The following is a 12,374-nucleotide window of genomic DNA, read 5'->3' as shown; positions in this document are numbered from 1 at the left end:
CGTGACGTCACCTCCCCGCGCCCGGGGCCTCCTGCACGCGGCGGCCGCCGCCCGGCCCCCGCCGTGACGTCACCTCCCCGCGCCCGGGGCCTCCTGCACGCGGCGGCCGCCGCCCGGCCCCCCGCCGTGACGTCACCTCCCCGCGCCTCTGCCGTCATCGCGGCGCGCCTGGCCCGGAGGCGTGCGGCTGGCCGGCATGGCGCTCTTCCACGTCGCGCGGTACGCGGGCCCCGAGGCGGCAGGGGCGGAGGCCGAGGCAGACGGCCGGGCGCGCGCGCTGCTGGAGCGGCTGCGGTGCCGTGCCCGAGAGCGGCAGCAGCAAAAGCAGCCGCAACAGCAGGAGGCCGCGCGGACGTCGGAGGCGGCGGGGCGGCGGCGGCGGCGGCCGCGCAGACCGCGGAGGCGCGAGGGCGGCGGGGCCCCGGGGAGCCCGCACGCGCCGCGGGGGAAGCGGCGGAAAGTGGACGGCGAGGACGAGAACGCAGGTGGGGCCGGGCCGGGCGGGGGCGCGGCCGTGGGAGCCGGGTCCGCGGGGGGCTGACGCGCCGCCCTGGCCCGCTTCTGCCCCGCAGGGAGCAGCGGAGAGGCGCGCGGAGAGAGCGGCGCGGGGCCCCCCGGAGGGGCGTCGGGGCCTCCAGCCCAGGCCCTGCTGCTCGGGGGCTTCGGGAGAAGCAGGGCGCCGAAGGTGAGCGAGCGGCCGGCGGCGGGAGGGAAGCCTTCGACGACTTTGCTTCAGCCGGGAGCTGCGTGGGGTGGTCGCGGCCAGCCTGCCGCCGCTCGTGGGGCAGCTCGGAGGGCCGCGCCTGCGCCTGGCGGGCGTTCTTAAGCGTTCGGTACGCGAACGTCTTCCGACTTCGGTCGCGTGGCTCGTGCGTCTCTTTGTGGCTGTTCGAGTCTCGTGCGAGCTCGGTATTTTGCTTGGATCGTAAAAAAAAGATTTTGTGAGTGTAGTGAGTGGGTTTGTGGGTGTCACAGCTGGGTTTTAAAACTAGTCTCACTTCCTTGGCGTGTTTAAGGAGCGTCTATGCAGTGCTCACCCACCCGGTGGGCTTTTAAGCGAGTCTTTTTATTTTGGTGGAGGTTTCCGGTGAGTACCGAGCTGCCAGGAAGGAGATGGCAGGCTTGCCAGGGTGCGTGGGGGCCCCTTCGTGTCTGTGCCCGTGTGGAGGTCCACACTGAGTTGGGATCAGCCCGGGTGAGATGGGCAGGGGAGGTGAGCGTCTGGCAGAAGGCGGAGTTACGCAAAGGCCCTGAGGCAGCAGTGAGCTTCGGTGTGCAGGAACAGAGCTTATATGGCTATGGTACAGCCAGCGATAGGAAATGAGGTTGGGGGCAGGTGAGTGCCAGGTCATGGATGGCTCTGCAGGCGCACCTTGGGTGTGGGAGGAAGCCCCCCAGGGTGGTTCTCCCCAGGGGAGTGTCACTTTTTGGTGTGCGTTTCTTAATTCCTTTAAAAGTTGTGCGGACAGTGGGGGACGGGAGAAGCTGGGAAATAGGGTAGTCGGCCTGCCTTGCTGTCGTCTCTTCAGCTTGAGAACCTGAGTCCTTTGTTTCTGCGGGTCTTGCTCCCCTAGCCCCACGGACCCTGGAGTATTCACTTGGCCTCTCCTTACGGTAGGTCCAGCCTTTCCTGCCGTCGTGGTTGGCTGAGCCAAGCTGCGTTGGAAAGAGTGTCACTGAAGATTTGGTGCCTATCGAGGACATCCCTGAAGTTCACCCTGACATGCAGAAGAAACTGCGGGCTCACGGCATATCGTCCTACTTCCCAGGTGCGGGGGCGGGGCTGGCACGCTTTCAAGAGCCTTCTCAGCGAGAGCCATACGAGGCCACAGTGTAGCAGCTGTGAACACAGGCCCCTAGGCGCGTCCAGCACCACGTGCCATCTGGGCTTTTGGCATCTTTGGCCGCCTGGGCCTGGTGCTCCTAGAGGCTCTGGTGCCATCGTTGAGCGAGAACAGCCTGGTCTAGAAGTCAGAGGTGAAGGGTAAGGTTACTTTGGAGCCCAGTGCCTGTGCTGATTCTGGGTGTTCCGTGCAGATGTGACCTGTGTCTCGTCCTTCTTTGTCCAGTCCAGGCAGCAGTGATTCCTGCCCTCCTGGAGAGCACGGCCAACGGGTTTCTCGTGGCCAGAGGTGGCTACCGGCCCAGTGACCTTTGTGTCTCTGCCCCAACGGGCAGTGGGAAGACTTTGGCCTTTGTCATTCCGGTGGTACAGGTGAGTGTAAGGACCCCCACCCTCCAGGTGGGCTCTGCAGGCAGGGAGCCGGCCCTGCTGACTCGGGTGGTTGTCGTGTTCCCCACCCCCCAGGCCCTATTACGTCGAGCTGTTTGCCAGGTCCGTGCTTTGGTTGTGCTGCCCACCAAGGAGCTGGCCCAGCAGGTACGTGCACCCCACGTCCCCAGGTCAGACCTAGGCTCTGTTTCGCTGTGGTGCTCTGTACCAGGTTGGTGACGGCCGCTCCTTCTCCAGGTGAGCAAAGTGTTCAACATCTACACAGACGCCACTCCTCTGCGTGTCGCCCTGATCACTGGGCAGAAGTCGCTGATCAAGGAGCAGGAGAGTCTTGTGCAGAAGACGTAGGTCCTGCGGGGCTGGGGGCTCCTCAGGGAACAGGGAGTGACTCTCTGAACCCTGTCTGCAGGTTCCCTGTGGTATTGGGGGGGTCGGCGTGGGGCCTTTTGCTGAGCCACTCCGCTCCTCAGAGCAGACGGCTTCCGCTGCTTGGCTGACGTGGTGGTGGCCACTCCTGGCCGCCTGGTGGACCACATCGACCAGACCCCAGGATTCAGGCTCCAGCACCTCCGCTTCCTGGTAAATCCCACCCCTGGAGGATGGCTGGGGTTTGGAGCCAATGCAGACCTCGGCCACCAGACACCAGGCTTCTCACTTCCCCTAGGTCATCGATGAGGCCGACCGCATGGTAGACAGCATGCACCAGTCCTGGCTGCCCCGGGTGGTGGAGGCGGCCTTCCCGAGGGACGGGGCCAAGGAGCCCTTCGCTCTGCTCCGGAGGCAGCAACCCCGGGCCACGACGGCCGCCAGGTACCTGACACTGAGCCTGCCCCGCACTCAGTGTGGCCGCCTGCGGACAGCCCCGTCGTGCTTCCCCTCTGGCTCTGAGACCCCTCGGCCCCAGTCTGGTCTGGTCTGTTCTGGGGTGGCCGGGGCTCTGTAGGTCGGCTGGCTAGACCAAGACTGCTGTCCCATCACCCGCTCCCCTTTCAGTATTTCTTGTCCTCAGATGCCACTGCAGAAGCTGCTCTTTTCGGCCACCCTGACGCAGAATCCTGAGAAGCTGCAGCAGCTGGGCCTCTACCAGCCCCGGCTCTTCTCCACGGGGCTGACGTACAAGGGCCCCAGAGACACTGACGAAGACGGGGACTCCGGCGGGAAGTACACCTTCCCCATAGGGCTCTCGGTGAGCGGGCGTGCAGGGGCGGGGAGGGGGTGCCTCAGGCGCTTGGGGCCTGGCCGACCCTGTGCTGTCCCCACAGCACCACTACGTGCCCTGCAGCCTCCGCACGAAGCCACTGGCCATCCTGCATCTGATCCTGGAGAAGAATTTCTCCAGGGTCCTTTGCTTCACCAACTCCCGTGAGAATTCACACAGGTAGGGCCCAAGTGGGCGGAGGGGGAGGAGAGGGGAACAGGGTGGGGGTAGGCTCCAGGCCCTGCCCACCCGGCTCCTTCCGGCTCTTCCCACCCAGGCTCTTCCTGCTCGTCCAGGCTTTCGGAGGTGTGAGCGCGGCTGAATTCTCCTCCCGCTGCGGGCCCGGCCAGAGGAAGGCGGTCTTGAAGCAGTTTGAGCAGGGCAAGGTTCAGCTGTGAGTACCTGGAAAGGGGGAGGGGAATGCTTCCGCCAGGTGCCAGCCTGGGCCCTGTGAGGGCGCTTTGCTGCGGGAGACTCGCCTCCTCAGTGTGGTGGCTTCCCCAGCAGGGCCGGGCGGGGGGCAGAGGGGGGCTCCCGGCCTTGGGCAGGGCCCACAGCCCCTGGTGCTCCCCAGCCTCATCAGCACAGACGCCACCGCTCGAGGCATTGACGTGCAGGGCGTGCAGCTGGTCGTCAACTATGACGCCCCCCAGTACCTGCGTACCTACGTCCATCGGTAAGGCCATCCCGCGCTTTTGGAGGGAGGGTCCCTGGAGGGAAGCCCTGTCCCATCGGGCTCCTGGGGGCCACCGTCCTGGAGGTAGCTGTGCTTGGTTTCAGGGTTGGAAGAACCGCCCGCGCTGGAAAAACTGGACAGGCCTTCACGCTGCTCCTCAAAGTGCAGGTGCGTCTGCTGGAGTCGACCCAGGGCCCGGGACCTCTGCCGGCAGCACCGCTCGCGGAAAACAGGGTCCCTTCCCGCTTGCTTCCCCGCAGGAGAGGAGGTTCCTCCGCATGCTAGTCGAAGCGGGGGTGCCGGAGACGGCGCGGCACGACATCCCCAGCGAGCTCCTGCAGCCGCTGGTCCCGCGGTACGAGGCGGCCTTGTTCCAGCTGGAGCGAGCCATCAAGGTGAGGGGCCGAGGCATTCTGGTGACCCACGTCTGGTGTCTGGGAAGACCGGACAACGTGTGCAGGAAGGGGAGAGGGTGGCAGGGCGGGAAGGGGGCGCACGGCCCTGGGAGGGGGCCAGGGCCAGATCTGCACTTCCTGAGCGAGTGCCGGGTGCTGCCGCTTGTGGGGGGGGGGGGGGCGGCAGGTGGCGCCACGTGAGCCTCTGGCCTCCCTTCCGCAGGAAGAGCGAAGGCAGAAGGCGCCCTGACGGGCTCGGGGGACAGGCGGGCTAAGCCCACCACAGAGCAGACCCTTCTCAGCCCGTGCCTCCTGCTGGGCCTAGCCACCTCCTTTCCGGAAAAATCCTGAGCAGTGGCTGCTGGATATGTGAGCAAAAGACCCGATTCCTTGGGTTCTGGAAGGAACAGCCAGCGGAAAGGGCCTCCTCCTGCCAGGCTCTGGACATGGTCACTGCAGCAGGCCTGGCACCAGGCAAGCTCGGGCCCGGGGGAAGCCGCTCAGGTTACTGCAGACCTGACGGGGCAGCGTCTGGGGCGTAGCCTTGGGCCCGTTAGGGGACCCTGGGTGTCCTCAGGACGTCTGCCACCCTCCGTCCTGCACATCGTGAGCCGTTCCGGGCGCCGTCACAGTGCGAAGTGTCTCCGCCCACACAGCGTGGGCACAGCCCCGACCGCGCAGCGGGGGGTCTCCACACGGGGCCGAGGCCAACCTCACTGCACGCCAGGACATGCGTCGAGAGCGTAACGGAAAACAGGCTTCAGGAGCGCTGACTCACTGTTGGCGTAAAGGTTTTGTTTTCAGAATCATATGCTGATATTAAAACAAACTTTAAAAAACCAGATCAGGCTGTGGTTTTTCTGTCTGTCCTAAAAGCGTGCTCTTCGCTGCGGCCGGGTAACACTGGGGAACCCGGCCGCGTGGTTGCTCATGGGGCCGCGGGAGGGTACAGGAAACAGGTACAAGCTTCTTTCTTAGGGACGGAAACCAATCTTCTCCGCGTGAAACCAGCTTTTCCATACACGGGGGCCGCGCACGGCCCACCTGGCTGGAGCCAGGAACACAAAGGTGGAGGAGCCCCAGGACAGGGACAGGGACAGGGCAGGGTGGCCTGGGAGCCGCATGGGACCCACTTCCCGCCCCCTCGCTGGGGCCTTGCTGGCCCCTGGAGCCTGGCCGGCTCGACGTCTGTGGGGGCGGCTCCGCCGCGAAGACACCGAACTGCCTGTGCCAGGGACGTCCCCCCGACTCCCGGGAAACCGAGGCCAGGCTGACCGGGAGGGCCTGTCTCCTACCGGCACGCTCTCCTCTACGCAGCGAGGTGTGTGCTTACTAGTTCCTTGCGTCACTGGTTGCCTTGGCGCATGTGTGATGACTGGAATCGGTGCCGGGCACGGGGAGACACGGATACAACACGCTCTGGCTCAGAAACACGGATACCAGACACAGATGCACGCGCATGGGCAGCTCGCACACCTGCTCCCACTTCCGGACTCGGCGACGGGTTTCCAGTTGGACGGCTAATCTCTACCCCGTGTTGCTTCGTTGTTTTATTTATTTATTTGGCCTCCTGAGTCCGTTGTGTTTATTGCAATTGTACCTACATCTCTCGGTCTGCAGGGAAATAACGATCCTGGTCAACGCAAGTCCTTCATATACTTGATCATCATTAATATACTTTTTTCTTTTCTCCTTCATTCTATAACATTTCAGGAATTTTTAAAATGTCTATTTAAATTCAATTAATTAACAATAGTGTATTCTTAGTTTCAGAGATAGAGGTCAGTGATTCATCAATTGCATAAAACACCCAGTGCTCATTCCATCACACGCCCTCCTTCATGCCCATCCCCCAGTGACCCCAGCCCCCTGCCCACCTCCCCTCCAGCAAGCCTCAGCTTCCTAGAGTTAAGAGTCTCTTATGGTTTGTCTCCCTTCTGATTTTGTCTTATTTTTCCTTTCCATCCTCTATGTTCATCTGTTTTGTTTCTTAAATTCCGCATATCAGTGAGATCATACAATTTTTGTCTTTCTCTGACTTACTTCACTCAGCATAATACCCTCTAGTTCCATCCGTATCCTTGCAAAAGGCAAGATTTCACTTTTTGATGGCTGCATAATATTCCATTGTACATATGAACCACATCTTTATCCATCATCTGTCGATGGACATCTGGGCTCTTTCCACAGTTTGGCTATTGTGGACATTGCTGCTATAAACATCGGGATGTGTGTACCCTTCGGATCCCTACTTTTGTATCTGGGTATGTTTCATTGTTTTAAATAACCTACTCGCCAGGTGACGGTCACATTCCTTCCTCCTCAAACGGGCAATCCTCAAGTGCAGTCTTAGCAGTATTTACGGATAACGGACACAAACACATTCGTGCTTTCCAAGCTGAGGACCAAAAGCACCAGTTCACTGGTCCCGCACGGTGTTCTAGAGAGTCACCTGTCCAGCATCTTCCCCAAAGCCTGACGGTGGAAAGATGCCATTTTGACACATCCACGTTGCTCAGTCACCTGCTCCTCAACGTTAGGTTTGGATCTCTGTAAATCATGATGTTCGTCGTCATTAACCTGGGACCTGTTATGCTTCAGGTGATAGGATAATGAGATCTGTGCTCTCAGAACAAGTGTGGATTCGTAGGTCCGTCGTGGCGTCCCACGGGCTCATGGACACTGAGCATTCTCAACCATCACTGTGGACTTAAACACGGTGCCCATGTAAGTGCCACTCCTCCCTGCGTCCACACTCACTCAGTGGCCTGGATGAACCAGTGTTCTCCCACAGAGGGCGTCTTCGCAAACCCCTCCCGGACCAGAAAACACCCAACCAGCAGATGTCCCTTGATCTCCGTGAGGCCACGTCTTGCCATCAAATGTTCCTGCAGGAAACGGGGTAAATGCACCTGTGACAACTGAAGTTTGGGTTTCTCAGATGTGTGGACGCTGACCCAGCGGACCCCGGTGCCAGTGAGTGAGGCAGAAACAGGGAGGAAGACCTGTCCTCCTCTACTCTTTCGGCTACGGCCAGGTACTTAGTGATGGGGGAGGGTGGAGCGATACCAGCGGACGTTGGGGAAATCAGTGCACAGTGTGAGCGACCTGCTGACCACAGCAGTGTGAAGTCTCCTCGAGACCTCGGGGACAGCGACGCCCTTGGTGCAGCCCAATCACGAGTTTGCGGCAGGAGTCCTAGTCCTCGTGGCTGCTTCCACCAGGAAGCCCAAGAGGGCCTGGAGCCCCGCGGTGTGAGTGAGTTGTGCAGGCCCCCCGGTCGGGCAACTACTGCGTCTCCGCGTCCACATCTCCACGTCCGTGGCCCTCAGGCGAGCCCACGCTTGCCGTCCCTGGAGCCTCTTGTTGTGAAAGGCCAATGACCCGCACGAGGTCTGCATTTGCGGGGGCTGCTTGTGACCCCGCTGCCCGGCCCTGCGCCCGCGCCCCCAGGGAGGCTACGCCGCGGCCGCGGTCAGAGGGGCTCCCCGACCCTTCAGAGCAGGGCTCCATTTCGCCCCGAGCTCACGCTGTCCGTCTGCGTCGTGAGCAAACAACCTGCGAGAAACACGTCAAACTGGAGATAAGAGTCAAAACCTCCCCGAGCGCCCATCCGTCCGAAGCCTGCAAACTTGCAGGCACTAAAAGCACAAGGTCGAGCGTGTCATTTTCTGGAACGTCCTCGGTCACTGTGATTTGTCACTCCCGACGCCACGGAAGCACACACGGCCCCGTGTTACACATTCCTTCCACGCTCTCTCTCATCTGTGAAGGTCGCTATCCCGGGCAGCGGTCCTCACCTGGGCTCGAATCAACGCTCGTCTTTGTTTTTAAGACACCCTGGAAGGTTTGCTCATTTTGCGTCGACACGGTGGTCCGGGAAACGTGTGACCGTTCTCAGGAGGCACTCAGGGGCTCCGGACGAGGACCTCCTCTGAGCGCAAACTCGGAATGCTCACGGGATTCGAAAACCGAGTGTGTGCACACATGTCCAGAGCAGGTCTCCCAAAACACCCCTCGTCCTGCAGGCCCCATGGTCCCTACAGCAAACGCTCACGGAAGTGGAAACACTCGGAAATGCTCCTGCACCTCTTTCAACATTGAGTCTTTCGATCATTTTCTTTGGGTTTAAACAGATCTGTTACTCATCTAAAGGATATTTTTATTTACTTTCATACTTGTACCTTCCTTAACCACAAACATGTAAGTCTCCTTCTGTTAAACATTTCCTCAAATTTGTCTCTTCGATTAAATTTTAAAACCCTTCAATAAAGCAGGTCAATCTTGGGACGACAAACACTGGTCTGCTAAAGCCCGTAGGACAGAAGCACATCCAGCCTTCCAGCCGCGGGCCGCACTTCCATGGAATAACGGTACGACGAATTCCAACGTAACCTCACAACCCAGACCGGCCCTCGGCTTCAAACCAGGATGGTGCGCCCGAGTCCATGTTCACGCTGCTTCCCCTGGGCTGGTTCTCCCAGGAAGCCGCGAAACCAGCCTCTTCGTAATTCCACGCGTTCTTCAGACCAGTTTACCTTCGCTTAACCACCAAAATGTCAGTGAGTAGTTACTGGGTACACCCCTGAAGGGTTAACTAAGAATTAAAGACAAATTACGTGCCCAACTTTCTTTCACAGACCCCTCTGCCCTAGAGGAACCTCCTAAGGCATTTTTAATTTCTGCTTAAGGTTACAAATTCTTAGGGCAGATGCCAGCCAATTTTCGGGTAACTGTGATAAAAGGCTCTTGAAAAACAACAAAACCTAGCAAGATGGGGAGTGCTCACAGGCCGTGCTCCAAACCACCCGGCCGCAGACCTTACAGGCTGCTGGGGGCTAACGGCGTGCCTCCGGCGGGCCGCGCACACGTCTGCGGTGGCTGCTGTTGAACCAGACTCAGGCGAGCCGGGCCAGGCGGGAAGACACACTGCGCGCAGCCCTCGGAGAGGGAGGGTGCCACCCAGCGTCCGCCTGCCCGCTGTCCTTGGTCCCCGCCCCTCGGGCGCCCCGCACGGCCCACACCCCGCACCCACGCACCGCGGAGGAAGACGGACGATCAGGGGAAGCACGAGCCTCCGCCGCACAACCAGCCCAAGGCTCGCGGTTCTTCTAAGGCGCACACGGAATCGTCGCTAACGCTACGTCCCAAGCCATAGAACAAAGAAAAATTTTTAAAATTGAGATCTGTGGGGCGCCTGGGTGGCTCAGTCGTTGAGCGTCTGCCTTCGGCTCAGGTCCTGGAATCGAGCCCCGCGCCGGGCTCCCTGCTCGGCGGGAAGCCTGCTTCTCCCTCTCCCACTCCCCCTGCTTGTGTTCCCTCTCTGGCTGTGTCTCTCTGTCAAATAAATAAATAAAATCTTTAAAAAAATAAATAAATAAATAAAATTGAGATCTGTTTTGATCATAACGAATAGATATCTGGAACACCCCCCAAATACTTGAAAGTAAGTGTTAAATAAAATCTTTAAAGCGCGTAAAACCTTTGACAGAAATTCCATGTACACACAGTGTCTCAGAACAGACAAGGGGTCATAGTTCGACACCTTCAAGAGACGCACAAAGCCTCCGAGACTGTGAAACCCCAGATTACTCTGCCGAACGCATCTTTTCTCATGTTGAAATCTGGATAAAAGCGACGTCGATCTGTAGCGTCCGCAAGCTGATTCATTCTGTCACTCGTCCGTAGGAGCGATGTTACAACAACCCCCTCAGAGTACACACTCCTTCCCGTCATCCTTTATTGTGCAGACACTTCCGTTTTCCTAAATACAGGACAGGGCACATCCGTGTATCCAGAGTCCAGTGAGACGTTAAGACGTTGTTCAGTGCCGACTTGCGCAGCTGGCTCTCCCGGCTGACAAAAGGAAACCAGGCCATGTAGGAGGCCCTGGAGGGAAGGCGGACATTTAGGGTCAGACCCTGACTGTGCTGACAGTTGGGTTTAAATCCCAGCTTTTCCTCCAACTGTCCACATGACCTGGGATAAATCGCTTAGAACCGGAGCAGCTTTCGACTTGTTCAAATAAGGGAATCAGAAAGACAATCTTAATTGTTTAACATTATCTCAAAATTTCCAAGACTGTAACCACCCCACTTCTCTTTTCTGACAAAATCTACTTGGTGACTCCGCCCTGTCTCTGGCCTCGAGAACCCGCTGCGGGGCTCTGCATCCCCGACAGGTGCGGCCACCCCGTGCGGGATGCCATGTTGTACCCACTGCGTTGTGTGTTACCTCCCTCACGACTAAGTGGATCCTCTCCCCCCGCTTCCCCCCTCCCCCGTTGGCCGGCCTGCCCCCCACCTGCCCTGCAGCGCAGAGTCCTCCCCGCGCCCCCTAGCCAAGCAGACTCACCTCTGCAGTTGTATTTACTCGAATTAAGGAAATACACCCCAAAGAGAAAACTAACAATACAGTTCCCGTCCAAGCACCAAAAATATCATCCTGAGCCCCTGAAGCCTCTGCGCCCCCCCCCCCCCCCCCCCCACTCCCCCCCGCTCCCAGGCTTAAAACTGAGCCCAACCACCAGCAGGGGCGTCGAGCAAGAGGGAAAGCCGCAGGAGGAAGGGAAGGGGGCCGACAGCCAAGCCCGGGAGGGCTGGACAGACAGGAGGACACGGAGAGCTACCTCCCTGCCTTGGACACTGAGCGGGCTGTGACACAGACAGACTCACAGACAGGATGACTTCTCTAAAGATCCCTCCAATCGCGGTCCGCCGTGCTGACAAATACATGCAAACGCTTCCATTTCCGATCCTCTCTAAACGGTGTCATCACAAGTCCTTGGGCCGAGACGGGATCTTACCAGCTTGCCTGCTCTGCAGGTCCGTCCTGGGAGCCGTGGGGGAGGGGGGGCGCCCCAAACTCTGCGCACGGACGCCTACCTGGCCCACAGGCCGCACGCTGCAGTGTCGCCGGCATGTTGCTGGCTGGGGGGCAGGTGCGGCCGGTCTGCACGGGACAGACAGACGGGGCACTGAGGGTGGAGGAGACAGACAGCGGGCCAGCGGGAAGGATGCAGAGCGGCATGGCGGCGTCCAGCGGTGGCCGAGTCGGTGCCAGCACCTGCCCAGGAAGAGCCGGTGAGTCTGCAGACTGCCGCTCAGCCCACGGTCTCTCCTGCTCCGCTTGCATGTTGCCATGCGGCCCTAACCACGTCTGTGCTCAGTGAGTGAGAAACGTCTCACAGACGCGATCTGCTCCTCAGGATGCCCACAGAGGCGCCCACGGCACGACCAGCGGGCAGGCGGGCCTGGTGGCAGGTGGGACCTGGTGAGGGCTGGCCTGCCGGGGCGAGGGAGCCCCACCCAACACCCGCGGGGCTCGCTGTCCCCAGCCCAGGAAGCAGATGGCTGGCTGCACGCACTGCTGAGGCCGCCGGGCAGCAGGGGCGCAGCAGGGAGGCCTGCCGGGGCAGCCTGCCGGGAGCTGCGGCGGTGGGGTGTGCGGGCGGGCGGCGTTCTGCCCCGGAGGCCCCGTGGGCGGGTCCTACTGCTGCTGGCTTTGCCTCTGTCCGCGAGCTGAGCGGCCTGAGGGGCAGGAGGATTTCCTCCTGCAACCACGAGAAACCAAACCCCAACTCTCATTTCAGGACGTAACAGTGAGGGATCTCACTGCTCCCCAAACTGGATCACATTCCCCCGTGTCCCCGACAGGTGATGGATGACCACCACGTGGTCCGTCCACACAACCCAGTATCACTCCCTTAAAGGACGGGGGTCCTGACACCTGCCCCGCGACGGCCGGCGTGAGGACACGGCGGCGAAGGAAATAAGCCAGCGCAGGAGGACAGATACCGGGGGATCCCATTTCGAGAGGTCCGCGGAGCCCTCAAACTCACAGAGAGCAGGGATGGGGGGCCGGGCTGGGGAG

The 12,374-nt window shown here is 60.2% G+C and overlaps 1 protein-coding gene across 1 annotated transcript; it reads left to right on the top strand.

Moving 5' to 3' along the window:
- Positions 1-196: 196 nt before the first annotated feature.
- DDX51 (DEAD-box helicase 51) lies at positions 197-5,322 on the top strand. Its single transcript, XM_021688981.1, is given in 14 exon segments — positions 197-685; positions 1,619-1,769; positions 2,070-2,215; positions 2,309-2,380; positions 2,471-2,577; positions 2,704-2,812; positions 2,898-3,043; positions 3,227-3,419; positions 3,496-3,611; positions 3,709-3,825; positions 4,006-4,107; positions 4,212-4,275; positions 4,368-4,502; positions 4,726-5,322. Coding segments are annotated over 14 exon segments (1,974 nt in total). The 3' UTR covers positions 4,753-5,322.
- The last annotated feature ends 7,052 nt before the right edge of the window (positions 5,323-12,374 follow it).

The sequence above is a fragment of the Neomonachus schauinslandi genome, chromosome 14 (genome assembly GCF_002201575.2).
Source record: "Neomonachus schauinslandi chromosome 14, ASM220157v2, whole genome shotgun sequence".
NCBI lineage: Eukaryota > Metazoa > Chordata > Mammalia > Carnivora > Phocidae > Neomonachus > Neomonachus schauinslandi.
Note: the sequence above shows the minus strand (reverse complement) of the source record. Positions and strands in the feature narration are given on the sequence as shown.